General features: G+C 40.8%; 1 protein-coding gene and 1 long non-coding RNA gene across 14 annotated transcripts in view; one reads left to right on the top strand and one right to left on the bottom strand.

Annotated features, from left to right (window-relative positions):
* Positions 1 to 11,083, bottom strand: part of DPYSL3 (dihydropyrimidinase like 3) — a 53,797-nt gene extending 42,714 nt beyond the window's left edge. Inside the window, exon 1 of one of the 2 annotated variants that reach the window (XM_080997189.1) lies at positions 10,211 to 11,083. In XM_080997189.1, the coding sequence (XP_080853315.1) occupies positions 10,211 to 10,567 (357 nt within the window). In that variant the 5' untranslated portion in view covers positions 10,568 to 11,083. The remainder of the gene's footprint in view (positions 1 to 10,210) is intronic. The other variant, XM_080997190.1, reaches the window with a different exon arrangement.
* LOC308472417 overlaps positions 9,326 to 26,018 on the top strand; it is a 28,703-nt gene continuing 12,010 nt past the window's right edge. For 3 of the 12 annotated variants that reach the window (XR_013983472.1, XR_013983473.1, XR_013983483.1), the window contains exons 1-4: positions 9,539 to 9,948; positions 11,485 to 13,054; positions 13,822 to 13,995; positions 25,120 to 25,204. This is a non-coding gene — a long non-coding RNA (uncharacterized lncRNA). Of the gene's footprint in view, positions 9,949 to 11,484; positions 13,055 to 13,821; positions 13,996 to 25,119; positions 25,205 to 26,018 lie in introns of all 12 variants that reach the window. The other 9 variants (XR_013983474.1, XR_013983475.1, XR_013983476.1 and 6 more) reach the window with 9 other exon arrangements.

Below are 26,018 nucleotides of genomic sequence, written 5' to 3'. Positions count from 1 at the left end.
TATTGAAGGGCACCACCAAGAAAAATGCTGTATAATTCCCCAAATATAAAGTTATCTTAAAGAGCATCTACTTCTGAAACATGGAAGAGGAGAAAATATCCCAGGTGCTGATCACCCAGGCTTTTAAGTATTCAACGTTGTCTCTAAATATTAAAATATTAGTATTCATCAATGTTTCTCTAGCCATAGTTTTATATAGAACAGTATGAAGCTGATGTTAAAAGCAAATTTTTATACTGTATATAGGGCTAGCTATGACTAACAGATACTCCAGTTGGTCCAATTTATATATTAGATGGGGATCTGTCCCATCATACCTTGTCTATGGCACACAGATCTCTTATTTTTAGCAACACTTGTACTTTCATAGGTGTTTGGCCTTATGTACATACACAGAGTGCTTATATTTTAGTCCACAATTATCAATGCAACATACCCTTGCAAGAAAGAGAGACCACCAAGGCTATAATATCAGAGTCCTTTCTCCAAGAATAAAGCTCATTATGGAGATAGCCAGCTAACAGCATGACAGGCAGAATATAAAAGGCCTCCCCATTAGTGTATCAATACTTAGTTTATATCATCTAATTAAGTGTTATTGTCCATCATGAGAAGGAGTCCAGTGTTTAGGTCTATCTGGTGAGCTCAGATTCCTGGACACAAGAACACTCTGATGGTTAATGGAGACAAGATACTGGGCTTAAAAATGTATTTTTTATAGCTTATGATACTGTGCTGCATCTTCCCAATAAACCCTCCAGCAAACACAGAGTGGCATGACACTTGCCTCTCTCTGGGAGTAACAACAAACTGTCAAAAAAGTTCCAGCTATCTGTTCAGTTCCATTACACGTATGCACACTTTAACCTTCAAGACTTAAATGTGACTGTTAGTAAGGGGCGTTTGGGACAACTGTTGCTTGAATATTTTTTAATGTCTTGATTTTGAAGCTTTTTGAATGTTCTGCAGACTTATATTTAGGTTGACTTTTTTTGTTTTCCTTTTGTACTTTAATCAGGGTACTGCGTGTGATTTTAAAAGAGAGTTTAAAATCCAGTAACTAAGGAGGATTTAAATAAAAAAATTGTCCAGTAGCACCTTAGAGACCAACCAAGTTTGTTCTGGATATAAGCTTCTGTGTGCATGCACACTTCTTCAGGAGGATTTGTTGTTGTTTTTTAAATGAATTCTTCACAAAATCTCTATTGGAAAAAGAAATACAACCAGAAATGGTTGCCAAAATGATCAATGCTCACTTAGCAAAAAAAATCACTATCAGGAAAGGTCCTCTGAATACATCTGTTTTTCCAATTATGATCTCATAAGCACCTCTCCCTGAATTTGAGAAACTTGAAATGGACAGTAACTGGGTTTCCTGAAAACATATTGCTGATTTCAGTCCAGATGCTTTTCATTCAAAGCTGTACTATATATTTCTGTTCTGCCTTGCACATTTTCCTGTACAATTTTAACTAAACACACACAATGGGAATAGACAGATGTTAGAATCTCCTGCACGTATTACACCTACTCCTCAGCCTGTAATTTATATAGCCAAACAACCCCAGCAATGGAAAGTTTTCCAAAGCACTGGACTTTTAAAAAAATCATGCTTTAACTTAAATGGTTTCCCCCCCTTTCAACAAAAGAACATTTTACTCTTCCTCCACTCCTCCTTAATTTAAACCAACATGTTTCCAATGAATTTAATTAAAAGAATATGGATTCTTAATCATTTCCAACTCAGATGCTGTGACTGTTCTTTATGAAAAGTCAATTCTGAGTCTGCTAGGATAGTAATTCAAGTATAAAAAGCATCTAACACAGACTAGGCCTAAATCTAGATTCAAATTTACTTCAATGTGGGATAGCACAGCTCATTTTTCGTTACTAGGCATAATAGCCTGCTAAGGAACTGGGTGGCTGAGTCAGTTATATGTTGTTTAGGAGGTAGATGTGGCATTACTTCCTCCATGGAAGAAAGAGTTGAGGAAAGAGGACAGATCATTTGGATTACTGCTACAGAAAGGAGGGATAGGACACTTGGTGGCAAAGTGAGATCTTTCTGGTTAGCAATACTGACTTTATTTCGCTTTTACTACTACTACTATTCCGATAGCAATGCATACAGTTCTTCCACTAGGTGACCACAATTACTGCAAATAATTGTATTTGTAAATTTCCCATTATCTTGCTGAACATAAACTCAGTACAATGCAAAACACCATCAGCAAATCATGTAAGGCCCAGAGCTGGAGCAGCACACTGCTATTCTGAATCTCCCAAAGCCTAGATTTTAGTCCACTCCTTTACAGTACAAGACGTATAAAGCCAATCATTTCCAACCTGATACAAATAAGTAGGTTCCAATTGTTTGTCAAACAAGTACAAATTTAGTGAAGACTGGATACAATAATTCTCCAAAGGTTTGGGATATTTGGTTCAGAGCTCATGCCTGATTTAGATATGCAAGCATCCTGATACTATGCAAGTATTCTTCATAATCAACACATATACAGCATTTCTGGAAGCTGTATATCATATATAATTACCAATAATAATATTCATCCTGAGCAGAAGTGGCAATCACCTGTTAACATTAAATACTTTATACAATAAAACAAACAACATACACAAACCAACATGATAGTATTTTCTTTTCAATTCCTCTTTTACAGAAAGAATCTTGTAAGTACCACACCTGTGAATTCAAAATATCACATCAAACAATACATTTCTGGAAGTGTCCAATCACTGTTTCCTTTATTTAGAAAAGCAACAACGTCATTCGAATTGACTTCAAACTGTTCTACATGTATGTCTTTGGTACCTGTAGTGTTAGTTTCTCTAACAAGGCTGAATTCCAAACCAGACTTTTCCAGCACTCTAATGATACAGAAGAATTCACCATGCCTTTGCCACTGTTAATAATCTTGCAGACATTAGTTTCTTTCTTAAGTTTCTTAAAATAAGTTTTCATTGTTCCCATCAAAACCAAAACAGTGCCAGTTTTGGATCATTACATGTTGGCTGAAAAGTTTTTTTGTTGACAGTTCATCAACAGCCAACTAAAAAAAAGAAAGAAACCCACTACATCACATTTCCAAGTCATTCAGACAATGACCTGAAAGTAACACAATCATAACAATTCTTCTAATTACATCTGATGAGCTTCCCAGTTCATCCTCAAATCTATCATTTTCTCACAGAGATGCTATATCAGCTAAAAGACAGGAGCTCTATTGATAATAATGAGCAGTACTAGAGAAATCTGGCTTGCCTTTCTAAATTCCATCCCAAGTCCACAGCTGAAGCAGAATCACAGATCAGTATGTGAACAGCTACATGAAAATACAGGAAGTTTCTTAAAGCAATTACATAACAAAATATGTGCACTTAAGCTGGCAGTCCGAAAGGAAATTACACTACGGGAGTAACAAATAAAACAATCCAAAACAAATAAAAATAATGGCCCCCTCATGTCTATTGTTCTTCAAGGCAAAATATATGTCAGTGGCTAAACAACAGAGCACTTCCACAAGTGAGCAGATGTGTATCAATCAATCAATCAATCAATCAAATATTCAATCACTAACCTTCTAAACTAGGTGCTATTGAAACTGACAATTACTGTTTTGCACTCATGCTTTGGGGCCATTATTATAAATCTTCTAAACTGTATCTTCTAAACAATACATTGAGCACAGAATTATTTGGGCACATTTCCAGTTTGCAAAGGCATGTGCCTGTTTCCTGTTATTTTTTAAGAATATAAATATGAAAAAATGGCATCCAATGAAGTGCTGAGCATATACACCCTATCAAGTGTCCCTAATTATGGAATACTAACTCCTCCAAGATCTCTCCCCTGCACTGATTAGTTAGGTCAGCCAGGCCACCACATTTGGCCAACAAAATATTTTTGACGAAGCCACACTCACCAGCAAAATAGGGCATGCAAGGGAAAGAGGGGAAATGCAATGCAGCTGTGCAAAGAGCTGGATCAGCTCCACCACTGCTCTTATACCTTATATTTGACTGGAAAATGGTAGGCCAACAACAATACCTGCAAAAACTATGAGACAAAGGGAAAGAGAAGAGGAAAACTGCCGCCCATAGGAGTATACAGAGAACCACTATCACTTCTTCTAGAGAGAGAAAAGAGGAAAGCTGATTCTAACTAAGTTAGAATCAATTTGGCCATGTTTGCACGAAAGCCAAACCATGACTTTGTGCAAATGCACAAATATGTTGGCTGCCAGGAAGATCACAGTTGCTCTGCTCCTCTTTTAGCAAGCTCATTCATACTATCCCAGTAAGCTTACTATGATGTGAGGACAGAGCCTTTGTCTTCGCTCCCAGTTACACCTGGTCTGCAGCATGTCAAGGAGATCAGTGTCACAGCAAACTGTACCACAGACTGCAAGCATTTGTCTTCCTCCATTCCCACCTGCACTAGTCCCAGAATAATAATACAGTACTCTGAGCGAGTAACTGCTGGGAGAAACAAGGAGTGGCTGGAAGTCCTGCCTGCTAGCCACAGATGCTGCTGCAGCTAAAGACAGCCACAGAGGTATGGCCTGGGCCTGGACAACTAGCTTCAAGAAATGAAATTAGGAGCAAGAAGGACTTGGCTTGTTTCTCCATTCATCTGGCCCCATCAAACTGGACAGCCACTTAGCTAGGCATTTAATAGTAGTCACCACTGTAATGTAGCACTTACTGAGATGTTTCTTCATTTATTGGATGGAGGATTTCCATCCAAACACCAATCAGTCTCCTCTGCATTGGTAGGTCAACGTACACACTACACAATATCACACATAAATATTTAGTACAAGTAAACTGTGATCAAATCGTTTTACAATCAGTTTTGAATATGGAACGAAACTTTCCCTTCAGAATAATCAATTTAAGAGCTAGTCTTTTCTTCTTCTCTTCAAGGGCACACTTGTGCTTCCACACAAGTACTACTCTGAAGTAGTATAAGTTCCTAATTAGCAAAAGTTAGCCAGACACATCTCCCCCCCCCCCCATGAGAAACCTAAAGCATTTTAAATGGGCCTTGAAACTGCTTGATAATATAGCTGCATCTGTATTCATGCAAATTATAGCAATTTCAGTTCATCTTTCTATATACTACTACAAGTTACTTATAGTAGGAACACTTTATATTTTTAATTTAACTGGCCTCTTTTAGGTCAGACATAAATAATAGATGTACTAATTTCACACATTCTGATTTTTATATAGACAATGGAAACCATGACACAATGCTGCAATAGATACCAGCAAATGAATGATTATTCAGTAAACTCCTATTTTGATGGAAGATTTACTTAGTGACCATTGATTTCCACTGAAGAGTAGGAGCATTTTCCCACATAAACCAGATCATCTCTGTGCCTAATCCTGCAACGAGTTGTATAGTACAATTCTGTAATACAGCCAGCTGTCAAGGAAAAGCCCTTCACAGAATTACCTAGGAAAAGAGAAAATGTCTTGACCCACATGCTGAAGAGACAAAGACTTGTCCAATTCTCGGATAAAGGAAAACATAATAGAATGTGTTTTTTTCTGATTAAGGTAGATGAAGTAGATGTAATTAACAGAATAATCATTCTGCCTTATGCTTCCCAAAGCTCACAAAACAGTGTTTTGCCATCTATTTTAGCTCTGCTTATTGTGCAATCCTATATATGTCTACTCAGACATTCTAGAACAGATCTAATTTATATCAGTACTGGACATAAGAATTCTCAAAGAATGTAAGAAAAGCCCTGCTGGATTAAGTCAAAGGCCCATCTAGTCTAGCATCCTTTCTTACAGTGGCTAGTTAGAGATGTAGGGGAAGTCCACAAGCAAGACCTGAGTACAAAGGTGCTCTCCCCAGTTGTGATACTCAGCAACTGGTACTCAAAGGCATTTTGCCTCCAACAGTGGACGTAGAACATAGCAAAAAATAAATTGATGTATCTGCATAGCTATTCAAATGCCATACATTCTGGGATGATGTGCCACCAACATGGGAATGAGGCTTTCAGTTGAAGCTTCTGAGTTTCCTTGACAGGCAACCCCATATACAGTACAGGGTTATGTTAATGATGGCAACAGCAGCTCTCTCCCACCTTTTAACCTTTTACCAACCAATCTTCTCCCTCCATAGCTCAGGTGTTCCTTGGCTGTTTTGAGGATTTCTTGTGCTTATTTATTTAAGAACTTTGTCCCTTACAAGTTGTTACATTAATAGCACTTCTGCAGCCAGCCAGCAATAGAGAGCAGAGAAAAACAGAGGAACTTTAAGAAGGCGAGCAGCAACTTTTTAAAAAAGTGAGCACCCTGCATGTCAAAGAGAACTGAAGAAATGATAAATACAATTTCAAAACATTACTGATGGCAGCATAACTTATATAAAAATCATTGGAGGCAGTGGGAAATAACCAGAAATAGTGGGGAATGGTATGTACTGAATTCTTAACAAGACAGATGTATGCCTGGCAAGTATGTTTACTGTTTGTGGGTGTTGTATGTATGGCAAGTGCATGTGTGGCAAGTGTGATTTAAAAATATAACAACAAAAGACAAGAAAATAAATAATAAAATAGTAGATGTGGATTGAAGTGATATTTATTCACATGTTAGACCACTTAATAGGATTAGATGGATTTTTTTGCCATTTTCAGTTTTGCAGGTTACATACCACTTGACTCACTAGTGCTGAATGGCAATACCTTCAACTACAGCACATTTTAGTCTATTTTTGGACCATCAGCTTTGAAAGCCTCAGCATCTCCTGGAGGAAATGGATGTTTGAAGATTAAACCCATATTACTTGTTTATAGAAATGCTGTAAAATTGATGTTCAGGATCTTGGAGACAAATGGAATAGAGTTAGATGTTTTCCAATTGACGGAAAGCTGCTATAGCATCAATATGCGGTATCTGTTTAGATTTAAAATTGAGATTGATTCAATGAAAAAAGGAAGTCTGGAGTATATGGAACTCCACAGCACCTTTGTTTAGTAAAGGGAAAAAAAGTGTGATAATGCTGTCTCAATCCTAAGAGAAACAGTGTGTTGCAGTGGCTTAAGTGCAGGATCTGGGAGACCTGGGTTCAAATCCCCAATGGGTGACAGTCACTATATTTCAGTCTAACTGACCTCACAGGGTTGTTGCAAGAAAAAATACTGAGGGGGAGAAATCCATGTACTCTCCCAGGATCTCCTTGGAAGAAGGGTGGGATAAACAAGACTAAATAGTAAGATAGGAATTGGATAGAAAGTTGGTAGCTGAAAGTCTGTGTCATGGCAGACTCTTTTGGCAAATATTTAGCAAAAGCTGTTTGAAAGGCAGCACAGTACTAATAAATCAACGTTCTTTGCACCTTTTTGAAGAAAAACCTACCACAGCTAAAAATCCAGCACAGCTCTCTTCCAAAGTTTCAGATCAGGAATACCTGAACTAACAACCCTAGATCAATACAGATCTAGGCAGAACCAGAGAAAAAGAAGTTATCATACCATTATAAGCATTTATCAACAGTTCGTTTATAACCTATTCATTGCTTAAGAACGTAATCTTCCAATCAGTTTTATTTGGCTTACATGCTTAAAGGGGTGCCAGCTCTCACATGTGACAAAGGATCTGTTGTCCCAGTCTCAAGGATCCGGCGCTCATCTACAGCTGGATGAACTGAAGTTCAGTCTGAAATTAGCCTTATTCTGTTAAGGCAGCCCCTTAGCGAAGCAGCAACCTTACTGAATCATATGAAATAGGAATTCATTCTATGGATGATTTCAGCTCCAGCTGACTTCACTGAAGCAGCCCACACTGACCTAGAAATGGACAGGAGAACTTCCAACCAATACTTATGCCCGTATCTGGCACAGTTCCATCCCCTTTGGAACTCAGAACTAGTTAATGCATGGTGGCTTTCTCCTGCATGGAGTAACTAACAATGTAAACCATCACTTATAAGACTTATCAGAAAAACCTTATTTGTGACAAATATATACATTGTGTAAATAATATTGGCATTATATTCTTGATTCATGTTCTTGCAGCAAAACTTAAGCTCTACCACATACATAACATTGGTTCTGTTTCATTGCCACACTTGTTAATTCCGTATGGAAATTATCATGTATGAAGCATCTATCAGTAACACCAGCTATGTACACTTAGCACTTAACTCTGGCTCCAGTGCACTGCCACTATTGGCGTTTGAAGCCGTGTCCACATGACATCAGCCACAATCCATATGTAGTTTCTTGAGAAACACTGCTATTTCATGCATTTTCCCTCAAATCAGCTTTCACCTGATTTGAAAACGTAATCCACAATCATTTCACAATTAAGCTGAAGTATGTACATTTACATGCACAGATGACAGCTCCATGAGCAGAAGCTCAGGGTGAGTGGGTTGTAGGCTTGAGGAAAACAAACAGGTAATGTGCATTTGGTGAAGACATCCTTGCCCCCTCTCTGGTGTGCACAGCAACCTGGCAAATGTGACTTAAAACACAGCAGGGAGGATGGGGACTACAACCTTGCTGCATTTTAAGCCACTAGTGTGTACATAGCCTTAAAGGAGTAGGTATCACTCACCAGACACCTGTATTCTAGCCAAGGCTACAAACAAAACATGAGCTCAAGAAACATACTGACCAAAATCAGAAAAACGCACCCCTGATTTCAGGACCAACTTTTGTTGCCGACTCTGAGGTTGCGGCACTCATCTCGCTTTATTGGCCGAGGGAGCCAGCGTACAGCTTCCAGGTCATGTGGACAGCATGACTAAGCCGCTTCTGGCGAACCAGAGCAGCGCACGGAAACGCCGTTTACCTTCCTGCCGGAACGGTACCTATTTATCTACTTGCACTTTGACGTGCTTTTGAACTGCTAGGTTGGCAGGAGCAGGGACCGAGCAACAGGAGCTCACCCTGTTGCGGGGATTCGAACCGCCGACCTTCTGATGGGCAAGTCCTAGGCTCTGTGGTTTAACCCACAGCGCCACCCGTGTCCCTAAAAAAAATGCTTAGGCCACTTTTAAAACCTAAAAGGGTGCATGTAACCTCTAACAAAAGAGCTCTTACTTCTATGATGCAATATTTAAGGTGTTCCTGTTTTATTCAGCTGCTCCTTATAAGGTCAAACTTTTGAAAGTCAAGCCATTTAAATTAAGTTCCAAGTTCATCCTTTTTATGAAGAAAATGGGGAGGACTGACTTTAAAGTAACCAATCCTGGCATAAGTTGACTACATTCTCTCCTGATTGGCTTACTTGACCATTCTTGGAACATAGGGCATAGAGCTTTTAAGTTAATCACTTTAAAAATGCTGACACTCGGCTTGTGCAATACAGGCTGATGGCAGAGAAAAGCTGTCTCTCCCTTTTTCTCTTGAAAAGAAACAGAAAAAAGTTGTAGAGCCTCCTCTTGGTTAACCACAACCTCTGTGAGCAATAAAGAAGATTCAGCATATATACAGAGTAGAATAAGCAACTGATTCATTCACAGGGATGGTGAATAATAATTAGAATGTGGTCACGTTACCTCTACATCCAGGCATCACTAAGAGTATGTAGAGTTGTTTCTTACATCCCTAAACCCTGATATCAGAATTACTCCTAGCTGCAAGGGCTTATCGGGAACATCAGGAAACACAAGGCAGAAGTGTTGAAAAGATGCCTCATCCACACATTATTTAGTTGCTAAGTTTATTTTTCAGGAGGAAGGGGGGGCGCTAGGGGCCTCTCTCTCTTAGTAACCGTCTTAACAGCCATCATCAACTTCGGAACAGGCCGTAAAAATGTACGGCCAAGTAGGATTCGTGCCGTTTTGTTTTAACTTCTGTTGAATTTTAACCGCTTCGCAGCTTGACGAGGGCGAGATGTTCGAAAGATGCTTCGGACGTTTCTCAAGAAGGCAGATCACGCACAAGCCCAGAAGTAAGTAGTTTAGTCTCGTGTCAGTCCAGCTGCCGAAGGCTGCGATTCGGGGGCGCTTTACTCGCGAGTAAACAGGCTCCACCATGAGCCGTCGACACGAACACACACATTACACAGCCCTCCAGATCAGGCTGCAGGTCCCCCTCGCCCTCATCGCCTCATCTTTTGTTTCCCATCTCAGAGATGCCACCCCCCGCCCCTTTCCGCGGTCCCCCTGACTCCTCTCTGACCCTTGAGGGGCTCCCTATCCCACCCCCTTTACCTTGTAATCCTCGTAGTCGAGGTTTTGCAGGCGCTCCTTGCCGGAGCGGGCCCGGATTTCGACGCTGCGGGCCGGGGCTTCGTCCGGAGGCGCGTCGGGCTCCGGCGGGGGCTGCTGGGGCTCCTGCTGCCGCGACGGGGCTCTCCGGGCCCCTCTCTGCCCGACGCTGAGCGCCGCGAAGTCCAAGGTCTTGCTCTCGAAGGCGCCCTCCACGCTGCAGAACATCCCGCCATACTTCTGGCGGGGCACTTGGTCGGCGGTGCCCGGGCGCGCCAGGTACACGGGCAGCTCCTCATCCTCCTCCTGCTGGTGAGGCTCCCCCCGCTCCCGGCCTCTCCGCCTGCCGCTCGAGGTCATGGCCGCCGCAGGCAAGGCAGACGGGCGGGCAGCGCCAAACAACGCTCGGGAGCCCAAGCCACCGCCGCCGCCGGGTGGCAAGTCGAGTCCCTTTCGCCTGCCTGCGAGGAAGGAGAAGGAGGCGGGAAAGGGGGAGAGCGCGCCTCAGCCGGCTCCTCTGCCGCAGCCGCCGCGCCTCAGCTCAAGCGCGGAGTGACTGGCTGACGGGGAGAGAGGGAGAAAGAGCGCCTGATGGGAGGGAGGGAGAGAGAGAGGGAGGCGGCGGCGGCGGCGGCAGGGCTGCCCGGCCGGCCACGAGGACTTTTCCTCACACGACGAGCACCGGCCGCCGCTGCCGTGAGGGGAAAACGGCGCCCGCTCTTCTTAGGCTACGCTTGTGTAACGGCAACGGTGGGCACCTGAAGCGCCCGGCGCCGAAGCCCTCAGGCAGCAGCGGCTCGCCTCCATCCTCGCGACGTCCCTGACAGGACGGCCTACTTTTTTTTTAATCTGTGTCTCTTTTTCGCAGTAGTTTCTTGGGGGAGGGGAGGGGGGAAACATGCCAGGAAAGAAACTTCACCGGCTGAACTTCTGCTTGTCACACACAACTTGGGGTTGGGAGAGGCAGAAGTGCCAATTTGAATAAAATATTGGGGGCGGGGGGGGGAGAGAGAAATAGGTCACATGATGTGGTGCACACACCCTATTTGAATGGCAATGCCCATCAACTTTTCGGGCTGGCCCTCAAATATTTTAGGGGGCACACGAAGGGAACTCTGCCCCCAGGAGTTGGCTCCTAGGGTGAGAGGTTCCTTATGCCCCCCTACATCAGGTGTGGGGTATCTGTGGTCCTTGAGATGTTGCTGAAATACTGAATTTCCATCAACTCTGGCCATTGGTGAGAGGTTCCTTATCTGGACCTCCTTTGTTTTTAATAGGAATTGGACTCACAGAACGGAAGGAGGCATTTGGTGGTTTATCAAATGTTTGCCTGAACCTCTTTCCCCGGGTTATGTCTACTGTGCACAAGCATAAATGTAAGGAACATACATAACAAATATAAGTCTTAACATGCGGAATGCTGCTGAAAATGGCAGTTGGTGTCAAATAGGACTTTAGCAAGTGGGGCTTGCTAAAAAACGACCTTCCAAGGCATTTGTAGCGGCCATGTGGGCCAAATCAGGCCCATGGGTCGGAGATTCCTCTATGCTGCCATAGCTCACAACCAGAGACATCCTACCCTATTGTGACTGAATGTGCAGGCAAGTTAGGTAGTACTTCAGGTGGAATCCCCATGCCTTCCAACAACCACATTGTGGGCATAAGTTCAGCAGATGCCATTTTTCCTAGCATGGAGGTGCAGGGATGGGGGCCACTGCACCAAATGAATTTCTGTACGCCATGTAGATTATTAAAGTTACAGGAAGATTGCAATTGAAAGGTAGCAAGTTTGGGAGTATTTCATTTCTAAAATAAAACATGGATACCTCTTCTCCTAAATCCCAGATGTATGGAAGCTGAGTGCAGTTATTTAGTAACATAAGGAAAATGTTCCCTGCCCATGTTCTACATTATTATTATTTATTACATTTGGATACCACCCTTTAGCTGTAGATCTCCGAGAAGTTCCCAACACAAAACTACAATATAAAAAAAACACAAAATACATAATAAAAACAAAAACAGAAACAACCCAATAATCACCTCTTCCACAACACATTCAAAAGGGCATTGGATGACAATCAGCCCAAGGCCTGGTTGAAGGTGAACATTTTTGCCTGTTGCCTAAAGGCAATGTAAGAGAGAGCATTCCACAACTGGGGAGCCACTGCAGAAAAGGCCAATTCTTGTTTTGCCTCATCATCATTACTCTCCGAGGCCAGGAACTGGAACTGATAATAGTTTCTAGCTAGGGTTGCCATATGTTCTCTTTTTCCAGGACACATTCTCTTTTTCATGATGAGAGTCATAGAGATCCATAGTTAAAAGTATAAGTCGGCAAATGTGTCGTCTTTTTTGCTCTTCAAAATATGGCAACCCTATCTAGCTCAAGAGAGCATAATGAAGGAATGTTATGCAGAGTTTCACTTTTATCCATGAAAGTTTAAGGCATGTAAGACTGCTCGGGACTGAGGCCTCTTTTTTCTTCCAAACTGAAGTTTATTTTCTAACAGAAGCCATGATTTTATATTTTCATACGCATCTATAATCACAAGACTTATAGCTAAATTAAATCATATCTCTCCCTAAATAAAGACGTTGAAGTAAAGACATGATGGTACAGCATGCATTCAGAATCTCGCTGAGGTCAACTTTAGGCACATAGATAATAACACATTTGCTTAGTGAAAACTATAGCTTACCAGAGGCTCACTTATAATTTGTAGAGTTGCTACTGTTAAGAATTGCATGAGAGGCAGAAATCAACAGATGTCTCTTTTTCCATCCATATATCCATGCCAGGAAGGACTTTATGTATTGATTTCTGCCTGCCTATAGTAACTTAAGGTAAGGAAAACTCTTTTCCATAAATGACAGTAGTTCTAAATACCTCAAGGACCACCTCTCACAATGTGAACAGACCCAGACCCTGTGCTCCTTATCTGAGGCCCTTCTTTGTGTGCCTTCTCCACAAGAGGTGTGCAGGGTGGCAACACAAGAACAGTCCTTTTGTGTGGTGACTTCCCATTTGTGGAATGCTGTTCCCAGGGAGGCGTGCCTGGCACCATCATTATATATCTTTAGATATTAGGCCTTTGGCTTTTAACTATCTGTGGCTTTTAAAAGTGATTGGGATGTGTTTAATGCTTTTATCTTTCCCCTTGGTTTTAATGTATCTATGTGAGATTTATTGTATGTTTGTTTGGTTGTAAGTTGTTTTGGGTTGCCCTAGGCAAGATAAAGCAACTGATTAAATAAATAAATAAATAAATAAGAAAGAATGAATGAATAAAGGCAACTTCACATAAAGCAGAAAATAGCAACACACATAATCATATTTACTTGCCATTTATTTTTTTACTTGCAAACTCAATATTGATTAAATAATAAATATTCACAGGTAGAGTTGTGTGATACAGTTTGTTTATGAGACTATTAAGTTAATTCCATCAGACAATTGTAATGATCAAATTGTTTGTTTTGACTGATTGATGACCAAGTTTGCTTTTTGTGGTATGGTTTAGCATAAATGTTAAAGTGCATCATAACAACAGGCTTCAAAGCTCTGTGTTGCTAAGTACTTTTTTTTTTTTTTTGCTCCCACATCGTGCAAGTCTTTAAGGTTCCACCGTGCCCTTCGTTGTTTTTGCTAAAGCGGACTAACATGGCTATGCTTCTGGAAAATGTGCAGGCTTGATTACTGTAAACCAAAGTGTGACAACTGCAAGTTTCATGAATTCCCAACAAGCTGCTGCTCTGAAGTAAAAAATAAGGATTCATCTGAGACAGTAGGTTGCAGACATACAAAAATGTTGGCAAGCTAGGAAACTGCAAATCCTGCTCCACAGCAAAGCATTCCTTAAATGTGTGACAAGGTAAAAGGAGTGAAAAGATGAATCTGCACATCTCGCATGCAGTATTCACCAAAAGAGATTTTATTGTTCCCAAATGCACGTTAAAATCAAAAATAACTCTGGACTGCTTACCATCGTTATTTTCATGATGACTCCATTTTGAGTTGTAGTAATTCTTCCTTGTGAAAGATATAATGCTGATCTTGTTTTTTTTTTTAATGATATTTATTAAAATTTCAGAAACAAAAAATTACATAGTTAAAGAGAAAAGAAACAAGGGAAAAAACAAAAAAAAAAAAACATACAAAACACAAAATACAGGGGGAAAAATAAAGAAACACTTAAAAACAAATCAATCCTTCCGTATCTTACATTTCATTTCCTTGCTTCTCTAACCTCCTCTCACCTCCCTTTTTTGTATTCCAGTTCAATTGGTTAATTCAGCAATTCCTTTCCCTCTTTGTTTTTGTCTTAGTCCTTTAACTTAATGTATTATAGCTTTAGATTCTCACCTATTAACAATCCATTTTTACATACACCTTTATGACATTGCTGCTAAAACCACTTAACTTCATTCTGACATCATTCTAACATTCATTAATTTTGCAATATTTCTGCAAATAGTCTTTAAATTTATTCCAATCTTCTTTCACCGACTCTTCTCCCTGGTCTCGGATTCTGCCAGTCATTTCCGCCAGTTCCATGTAGTCCATCACCTTCATCTGCCATTCTTCCAGAGTGGGTAGATCTTGTGTCTTCCAATACTTTGCAATAAGTATTCTTGCTGCTGTTGTGGCATACAGATATAATGCTGATCTTGAACTCACATTCTAATCAGTGTTACAAGAACCCAAAGAATGTACAGTCTTCAGCACCGATAGGTTTCTACAACTGTCAAAGCCACTACTTGTGGAGGGTGTGTGTGTTTGTGTGATTACATTATAATGCATAATACTGTACATATTATTACACTTATTCAGTTACCATAGTCACTCGAGTCCAATGCGCCATCGAATCTAATGCACACCTCAATTTTCATAACTTTGAAACAAAACAAAAAAATTATTTGCTGGTGAACATAAATGCGCCATTGAATCTAATACGCACCTTAATTTTTGCAATGTAATTTGGCCAAAAAAAGTGAGCATTAGATTCGAGTAAATACGGTATTAATGATATACATTTGCTCCTATTTAAGGACTTCTTTAAAACAATTCACTGTCACATTTACTCTTACTGTTATTCAGACAGCAACTGCATTCCAAGAGATTAGTCATCATCTTTCAGTGGTCTCTGAATCTGTTGCATACATTTAATCATAATCATAAGAGTTAGTAGGTAGAGCAGAATAGGGTTCATATGATTTTTATTAAGTGATCATGAGAACACCATAGCCACTGTCAAAATAGCATCTTTACCATGCAGTCACTGACTACACCAGAAAGGTCCTTTTTGCAATTTATTGATAGGGAATTAAGGATTATGGATCTGTTGTGGAAAAACAAATAAATGGGATTTCAGTGTATCAGGAGAAAGCTGCTAGAATCACAGAGAGAGCTGCCCTGTGTGGTGAGCAAGTGACCTGCCAAATGGCAGCTTTTCAGTGAGGTACCCTCTGGTCCTGTACTGAGTCTCCCCACTCAGGCTAGCCATTGGATCCTTCTGGACAGGAGGGAAAACGGGATTCCTGCTTGAGGAATGAAGTCTTTCTGAACAGCGGGATGTTATTGTATCCTTAGCTCTGTCTCCCAGTTTGTCCTTTGCTTCTGCACCGTAGTTGGTCTTTTAGTTCTTGCTAACTCTTTATTTCTCTTTACTCCTAGCTTCTGGCATGTCCCACAACTCTTAGTTCCTAGCTCACTTCAGATGGTTGCCCATACTAACAGATTCCTCTATTCTATATGTAAGTGGGTGAAGAAAGGGTAGTGTAAATGAATCTGTGCGTGCCCAAAGGTAGAATCCATTTATACAGGCACAACCATCCTGTTTAACACCACTGTAAAAACCATGGGAGTCTCCTGTGTGCACAGCTCAGTTTGCGGTGTTTTTCTTTCTGTGCACAGTTATGTGAATTGTCCTTCATGAATGTTTGCATGAAAATATTTATTTTCCCAAAAGTAGGTATTCTGCTTTAGAATCCAGTTTCTTTGTTCTTGACTCAAGTTCTCATCATTCGCAATCTCAGTAAAGAAAAATAATCCATTGATAGATTGAATGTATTGCTACTTTTGGACCACCCTCTGTTATATCATATACTTATACAGTCTGCTGTCCAAAGAACTGACCAGATCTATAACTTCAGCAAGAAAGCAGCAAACCACTAACAGGGCTCTGACTGCTATCAGTTTTTTTTTTTTTAATTGCATCTCAAGATCTACTGACTAGACTTTCATTGACCAGACTCAATGACTGTGCAACATAACACAACAGCCATTCTCAGAGATAATTGTCAGCATGTCTGGTTCCCTCTCCTACTCCTGCTACTACCATCTCTGACTTATCCTCATGACTGAATGCCATCTGTGAAGCTGATGTCAGCAGCCACAATGAGTTTTGTTTAAGAAAAGTCTATCAGTGATTAGTAAGATTCGCAGGAGAAAACTCTCAAAACAATAAATTCTTCCTCTCATACACACCACTGTCTGTATAACGGACTCCAAAACCAACAATGGTCTGTGGGTAAGGAAAATAATGGAATGGAATGGAATGGAAACAAATGATCACTAAATGAGCCCTGATTTTTACCACCCACTGCATAGTAGAGATTCAGGCATGTGTTTTTTTTTTTAATCTTTAAACAGTTTTTGTATTTCACAATACAAAGGGCTATTTTCCATTTCACACTTAAAATAGCAAATGTTGGGTAAAAAAACACAAGGCTCTGTGGACTTAGGCAAAATAGTACTTTTAGGAACATCTTCTGGAGAAAGATAGGTCTGAACGGTGCAAGGAACAGACTGGGAGGCAAGTTTAGGGGAGCAGCAAAGTTTCCCTTTTCCCTTTGTACAAGCCACCCAGGGAAGTTAGAAGTATCTGCTGTCTGGATTTCCTGCACAAAGTGATATTGCTGCCAAACTAGATATGATGATTGTTACACAGTTTGCTCATACACTGTTGAGGTTTTTTGTTTCTTGTTTGTTGGGGTGGGGAGAAGCTGGATCAGGACCGTAACATGTAGATGAGAGAGCTTTAACACTTCTCCCCTCCATATATCCTGATTGAACTCTCTCACTCTGTGCCCCCTGACTGTCCACAAAGTTCCCAGTCCAGAGCCCTCTGTAGCACAACCCCACCACCTTGGTTGTGGTATCTCATGAGAATGGCAGATCAGGTACACACTACTGCAAAGAGGAAAGAAGGGAGCATCATGTTGAGGTTGGGGGGTGGGAGAGGAAGTTGATTAAGAGTAAGAGTAAGATTTAGAGTAAGAGTAAGATAATTTATTGTCATTGTCCGTATATACACAGTATACACAACAACGAAAATCAAACACCCACCCAAAGACCGGGTTCACATACACATTTGCACGTATCTCCAACACTCTCATCCTAAGCGGCAAAATATCCAGGATTGGCGCTGATAGACTTTCAAATAGCAGCATCTTAACCAGACAGCCATGCAAGAGCAGCTAATGGCTCTGTCTCAAAACCTCATTATTCTGTTGCATTACTTAAATGGATGACAAATCTCCAAGTGACTTCTTTTACGGTATTATCGTCTGAAATATTAATAATGTCAAAGCTGTGTGTGCTACTTGACAGTACCAAGCACAATCCAATTAGAAGATATAAATATTTCTCAGCATTAGCCTCATTTCCAAATGGCTTAGAAATTGTCCATATCTACTCAGTATTAGGAGAGAGCAAAAAAGAAAAGGCGGGGTGTGCCATTAAGGATGGGTCAGTAAGTAGAAATGCTCATATTCAGTGTTAGAAAGAAAAGGGTGGAATACTTTAATAGTACTAAGGTGGAGCAGGAGGGACCATGGCTGGAATGAGGAATTATAAAATAGTTGCCTAACAAGCATAATGTAACTGTGTGTACTATATATTTCAGAATAAAAATCCTGGAAATGGCGAACTAATCAGGGCAGGATGTAGCCAAATATGATTAATTTTAAAATTAACAGCCAAAGTCTTGACAACCTGGAAAAGAAGTGAAATTGTCCCAAACACAAAATGACTACACTTATTCCAGAGTCAACACTAAAAGAATTGGGACCAAAGGGATATCTACACATAAGGCTTTCCCTATAGAAGTTGTTGTTGTTGTTGTTATACCCCATCCAATCTGGGTGATTTACAGCATATATGAAAGCAGTGCTTTTTTTCCTAAAAAAATGTTTAGGGGTACTCTCATTTTGACTCAAGGAAATGACCAGGAAAATAAATGAAGCTACCATCGGAGGTGGTAACCGTGCTAGATTCCAACTCCTACTTCACACATTAAACGCTTGCTTCTGTCTGAGACTCAGGAAACACTGTGACAGGAAATGAGGCCGCCATCGGGAGTAGCAACAGAACTGACAATTCACCGTGCTAGAGAAGAAGCTTAAAAAATTATTTTTTTTTAGTTTCTTCCCCTGTTAGATTCACAAAATGGTTAGGGGTATGCGTACCCCTGCATCCCCCCAGAAAAAAGCACTGTATGAAAGCATAGTAAAACATCAAAACTTAAAAAACCTCCTGATACCGGGCTGCCTTCAGATGTCTTCTTTATGTAGTTCTTTATCTCCTTGACATCTGAAGGGAGGGGGTTCTACAGGGAGGGTGCCACTACCGAGAAGGCCAAACAGAAGAATTCAGCTGCCTTCTGTACTTTTGTTGTCATGTGTTACAACCTTTAATGCATACACTCCAACATTTCTCTGATGAAAATAGAGACATCTTAAGGAAAAACAGGACATTCTCTGATCAAATCAAAAACTGGGATGGCTTCAGTAAATACAGGACTGTCTGGAAAATAGGGACACTTGGAGGGTCTGTTACTGATGACAAGTGCCTGTATGTAGCCTGTACTTCCTTGCATATGTCAGGCAAGCATGTACAGGATGTAAATGTGGGTATTATTTTGCTTGTGCTAACTTGGTGCACTGCACTGACAACACAATCTTATATGTTTACTTAGAAGTAGACCCCACTTACCAAGGTAAATGGGTATAGAATTGCAACTTAAGTGAGCATGTTTGAGATTTTCCAAACCCTTCAGGAAAAAGCCATAGTCACATTTAAATTTCTAGTTTAGTTTCTGAGACTTAACATACAATACTTTGAACTCCTGCCCTATAATGCCATATTCTTCATTCAGCAACCCAATTCTTTTTCATGTCAGATTGCTTTATAGAAAAGTAAACTAATTTTTAAAATGCTGACTTTAATGCAAATGACAGAAATACTATTTCAGCATCAGACACTTGGAAATGCTAAGAAGCTCCCATGTGCTTTGCCAAGTAATTCGTAAGAACAACTATGAATGAGGAAGAATTGTCCAGCCTTCTTCAAAATATCCTTTAAGCAAATCCCTTTTCACAGGAGGATTAGTTAATGAAATGAGACATAACCATCCACATGGTATGGTGTTCTATAATTTTTTGACTCCTAGAATTCATTGTCCATTTTCTTTGTTGCTTGTTGTGGGTCTGCTAACTAGGTTTTGTGAAAATTGAGAATAATTTTTAACTAAAATGTCTTTATGAACTTGTCATGGGGAAAAAACCATTTGATTTTCATCATAATTTTTAGTATATGTAATTGTGGGAAACATTTCTTACATTTTGCTATTATGCAAATGACAGAAACCAAGTTACTAATAGCAAATTCCTGTTGGTTTACTACTCTGTATGTCCCCTACCAAGGCAAGATGGAATGCCACAACATATTTTCTGGTGTTTTGTCTAATTTCAGCGTCTCCCACAAATGATTCGTAGATGATTCATCAAAACATGTGTTATCAAACACCTCTTTATTTTTAGTAGACCTCTTTTTCCAAACTCTCTATAGTAAGCCAAACTGTGTGATAAAAACTGAATGGAGATCAGGAGGAAAGTGGAAACACTGCAATTATCAGCTTCCTCTTTACGTGCAATCTGGCTTTCCTAACAACTGGAAACCTTGATGTTATCAGGAAATTAGGGCCCAGTTTTCCAGAGTGTATAATTTTTTAAAAGGTCTTTTCTATACAGTGGTACCTTGGGTTACATACGCTTCAGGTTACATACGCTTCAGGTTACATACGCTTCAGGTTACAGACTCTGCTAACCCAGAAATATTACCTCAGGTTAAGAACTTTGCTTCAGGATGAGAACAGAAATCGTGCTCCAGCAGCGGGAGGCCCCATTAGCTAAAGTGGTACCTCAGGTTAAGAACAGTTTCAGGTTAAGAACGGACCTCCGGAACAAATTAAGTTCTTAACCCGAGGTACCACTGTAAAGGGATTAGTAGAAGGCAGCCTTGGGCATCAGTTAGCAGTACAGAGTCTCAAGCAGAGATGTGCTCTCCCCAATCCCACATGTTCCCAGCATGTTCACACTCCTGTCTCAGTGACATCTACTCCATCTCCACAGAATGGAAGATGGCAGGATACCCAAGGGTGTAATCTACGGGGAGCCAGCTTCAGGCACCAGGCCCGTTGGCAGACCAACTCTGCATTCCAAAGATGTCTGCAAGCGTGACATGAAAGCTGGCAACATTAACCCCACCATGTGGGAGTCCCTTGCAGTCAACTGCAGCACTTGCAGACAAACAATCAGGTTGTGTATCCACAGCAGTGACCAGAGGAGGAATGGCCGCTGGGAAGAGCGCAGAGAGAAGAAATGCCATGGTACATCTGCAACAGCACAACTGGACGCCTTTATCTGCCCCAGCTGCAACAAAACACGTCTCTCCCTCATCAGTCTCTACAGCCACAGCAGGCGCTGTAACTCTCCAGCGGTTTGACTTCACCCCTGAAGGTGTACTCTCCCATAGTTTAAGACAGGTGGGGAACGTCAGGCCCAAATGTGGCCCTCCAGGATTCTCTCTCTGGCCCATGGAACTCTCCCCAGACCACACCCCTCACTGCCCTTCCTTTGCACCACAAGCGTTTTTGGCTGGCTGCAATGTGCCCTTGAACTTTGGCAAACTCTTGTTTTTCTAGATGGGAGACAGCAGTATATATTAGTGTGTGCAGACTAACCTGCACAAAGGTAAAATTTACATCACTCTCAAAAGGTGGCCCAGAAGGGAATCTGATCCTCGTGCTGAAAAAGGTTCTTCACTGATGCTTTAAATTTTTAACAAAAAAACATTGATTCCTCTTCAAGCAGCAGCAATAAGCAACCCACTGATGCCCAGTAGGAATGCCCAGGGCCATTGTAAGGCGAGGTGGTGAGGAATAACTGCTTCGTGTCCACTGATGCATTTTTAACTTTACAAAGAATGCACATTCAGCTTGTCTTAACATATAAGACATAACTGAGTTGTGTTAAGTGGTTCTGACTTTGCATTCTTGCTTAAGAACTTGAAAAGTGTTTTGCATTATCAGTTTATCTCCAACTATGCCAGCATTTTTTGCACACACACATCCCAGCAGAGGGAAGGTGCCACGATCTACCTCCTACCCACTACCTTTAGCCTAGTGCTGTCAACTCTGACTCACAGAGGCCTTTCTCAGCCCTGCTTTGAAATCCTCTAACGGGAGATGTAAGAGTTTGGATTTTAGGATTTTCTGCTTTCAAAGCACTTGCTCTACCACTGAACTATAGTCCATCCTCAGTAATGTAGATCTCAGCTGATATTTCAACTCAAAAGTGCTTATACGGTGCAGTGATTTAAAAAAAAATTATTAGTAGCATCCCTCCCTCAGATGTGGGTCACCTCAGTCGAAACCAAATGGAGCACTGTGGTATAATAAATCTAGTTTTTATTCTTGCTCTATTTTACATTGGGCATGAGAGTTATTTATAGACATGAAGGGACAATTTTCCCATCCCTGAGTCTTAATGTTTCTGGATTGTCTCATGTGGGTCAAATGATTTAGGTGCTTGGAGAATAAAATATTTTGGTGATTACACACAAACAGCTGCTTTCAGGGCCATGACCACAACATTCCTCTTAATGTTTGTCTTTAAGTCAGTTACATCCTGTCTTATACCAGCTGCACTTTATCTTTGTTCCCAAAGAAGAAGAAGAAAGCTAACATCAGGTAAACAGTGGAGCTCAGTATTTGTTTTCCAGACACTTTTGCTCAGCACTCCACACCATTTTAAGGGATGAAGTGCATTTGTGTCCCAAGAAGTTTAGGATGTGCATGTGGTTCTCCACTGAGAAGTGGGTTAGATTGAGAGTTCAGGACTGTCCCAGAGTCACTTAGTAAGCTTCATGCCTGATCAGGGATTTGAACTTTGGTCTTCACAGCCCTAGGCCATTGCTGTATCTTAGGCTTCTCCAACCTGGGCCTTCCAGCTGTTTTGGACCAGAACTTCCATCAATCCCAGCCAGCATAGCTGGAGTGCACTACAGTGGTACCTTGGGTTAAGTACTTAATTCGTTCCGGAGGTCCGTTCTTTTTTTTTTTTTTTTAAATAATTTTTTATTAATTTTCCAATGCAGTTGTACATTTTTATCCAAATTTTAACAAATTATCTCTTTTTGGATTTCCTTCAGCTTCTCTGGCAATCATTCGTATTTATTTCTTTAGTGCGCATTCCCTTCATTTGTATTGCCATTTGTCTTCCTTCCCCCTTCTATTTCTTTTTAACAATACATCTCAACTTTTACAGTGCCTCTTGAAACCCCACTAGCGTTGTTTGTACATCACATACATTTTTCAGATATTCTACAAACTTTCCCCAGTCTTCAATGAACTTTTGGTCTCGCACATACCTGATTTTCCCAGTTAATTTATCCAATTCCGCATAGTCTGTCAGTTTCATTCTCCATTCTTCTATCGTCGGTATTTCCTCTTGTTTCCATTTCTGGAGGTCCGTTCTTAACCTGAAACTGTTCTTAACCTGAGGTACCACTTTAGCTAATGGGGCCTCCAGCTGCCACCATGCGATTTCTGTTCTCATCCTGAAGCAAAGTTCTTAACCCGAGGTACTATTTCTGGGTTAGCGGAGTCTGTAACCTGAAGCATCTGTAACCTGAAGCGTCTGTAACCCAAGGTACCACTGTAGTTAGAAAAAACTGCTCTAACTGCCACACCATGATTTTTATCTCATCATTTCACAATTATCTAGAAAATATGAACTCCTTGGAGGAAGGGAGATAACACAAATGAAATAAGGAATAATACCAAGGAAATAACTGTCTGCCCGCACACATATACATACTCCTTATTCATCCCAAACCAACCATCTGAAAGTCAAGTCCTTAGGAGGAAATTCCTCTTTTCTCTGCTACCACCACATCAGTGGGAAATGATATTAAAATGGTTTTCTGGTGGATCTGGAGACAGCACCCTTTCGTAATTGTACACAGAAGACAAGTAATGAGGGAATAACCCGATTGGCATAGCTGATATATAGCTAGCACCATAGATCATCTATTGAAAATGCAATAAAGGGAAATTACAATGGGAAGGACACTGTAATTATATATTTCCTCTTCTAAGAAAGTAGGCCTGGCAGAAGGGCAGCCCTCGGCATTTTGCACAGTTAGGAATAATGTTAACAATAACTCAGAATTGTTAAGGCTGAAAGTGAGCAGAGGTTTTCTTTACATTGCTATGTCTCCTGCACTACTTCTCATGTCCACCTTTCAATGGTTCTCCCACATAGCCAAAACAGGTTGTGCTGCCCTGTTGTGTCTTCATGTTGCATCTTCAAAGCAAGATACCTCCACTGCTACATTGGGAAAGTGATTTAAATCCTGATCCTATGCTCTGCACCAATGGGATTCACCCTAGAAAGAGCTTTATGAAGCGACCAAACCCAGGCAGTCTCCAGAATCTGTTTGGCCTTTTGTAAAGAGTCTGCCAGTGGTTAATCTGATGCACGACTCATTTCTCCAAGCAATGGCAGCAATTCTGTCGTGGTCCACCCAAGCAAATATATTTATTTTGTCACTTAAAGGCTTAACTTGGCAAAGAATTCAAGGGCATTTCAGTGTCTTGATCCCAGCTGGTCGTGGATCACCAGGTTAAAGCAATGAGCTTTAATCTTAGGTTAGCATATGCTTCTTCAGAGCCAATATTACATTCCTAAGAAATTATAGTTATTTTTATTATTGTACTGTATATAAATAGATTGTTGCATTTGCATTCATTTCATACTTGAGGAAAGCAATACCATGCAGTGACTGCATGAATGATCAGGGGGCTGTACCACCACTGTGGAGGTCCATGTTGCACCCATTTTAAGTACAGCAGAGGATACACTCCTGCCAGCAGTGTTATCTCCAATGGTTGCCACCACACAAGGGTGCAAATAAGCCTATTAGTAACTTCAAGAAGTTAACTAGTAAAAAAACCCCAGCAAACAGAATTAAAATGTCTTCCCAGAGGTCTATTAGAAGACTTCCTTGTTTGCTTTACAAGTTCTCACTAGAAATTGTGTAGCACCACTAACATAGCTAGTGCTATGACCTTCTAACATAGCTAGGTTATGACCTTCAGTGGCCAGACTGGGATTTAGGTTTACGGCTGGCATTTCTGAAGACCTGCCTCCTTCTATATGAAATTGCTTATCCACTGAAGTAATCAGTGCAAGCCCTGCTCCAAGTCCTCCCATTTCAGAGGCAAAGTAGGTGGTGAAGGACCCTTGCATTTGCAGTGCCCAGTCTTTGGAACACCCACGGCAGAAAAAATGAGTCAGTGCCATCTTTTACACATCAAGGCATTTTCCTGATGGCTGCTCACTGTTCGTTGCTCTGCTTCTCAGACTTAGTTTTTGATGTGTTCGGGCATATGGTTGGGTTTTTGTTTCCATATTTCCATGTATTAGCTGATTTCTAAAAATAATCGTCTGATCTTAAATAAGCCATCTTGGGCACTAAAAGATGGGAAGGCAGATATGAATGTTTGAAATAATAAATACTTGTGATTATGTTTATATCCTGCCTTTCTTCCATGGAACTTAAGATGACATGCACAAGATTCCCAGCTGGTCTCCTGTCTTCTCAGTGACCCAGACCTTCAGCAAGGCTGCTACAGGATGTTTCTTCAGGTAATGCTACAGCTGCAGTAATGTGTCAGGAGCATATGGATCTGCCTTCTGCCAGTTCCATCTCACTCAGTATTTGTCCATTTGGTCAAATGGGTAGCTCAGTTGATTAGAGCGTGGTGCTGATAACACCAAGGCTGCAGGTTCCATCCCTGTAAGGGAAATCTGCATATTCCTGCATTGCAGAGGGTTGGACTAGATGATTCTCAGGGTCCCTTCCAACTCTATGATTCCATAATTCTATGATTTAGCTCAGTATAGGCTGGAGCTCTCCAGGTCAGAAATATTTCTTATCACCATCCTTTTTAGATGGAGATGCTAGGAACTGAACCATATGCTCTACTGATGATCAGTTATAAGGCCAGAGTACCTCCACCCTGACCCTTCACCAGGAGAAATGTGTTGTGTATGAAACAGCAGAATCCACCTCATTAAGACAAGGGATCTTATCCACACAATTTCCAAGTTGTTGGTTTTTTCCCCAATACAAGTTTCATGATCTGCTTCCCTTCCAACCCAAAATTTGTATTCACCTCTCTCCTCAAATTAGCATCTGCTTGTCCCATGCAAAGCCCTGGAGTAGAAACTGTCTGTTATGCTCAGAAAGTGACTCTGTCTTACATTAAGGAAAAATATTAAGCGTAAAATAAGTAAATATTTTATTTAGGCTAGCATTATAAACTGGAGGGTTTTTACAGGGAACAATGAGGCTTTAAATACCAGGATGCAAACCATTTATTTCCATCGAAGGCATGAAAAACAAAGCTGATCCCACTTTCATTGTTTGACAGTTTGTTTCTAAAAGCAAACTTCTAAG

This window comes from Podarcis pityusensis (assembly GCF_964106645.2).
Source record: "Podarcis pityusensis genome assembly, chromosome: 2".
NCBI classification, from domain to species: Eukaryota; Metazoa; Chordata; class Lepidosauria; order Squamata; family Lacertidae; genus Podarcis; species Podarcis pityusensis.
This window is presented reverse-complemented; position numbering and strand designations above follow the sequence as displayed.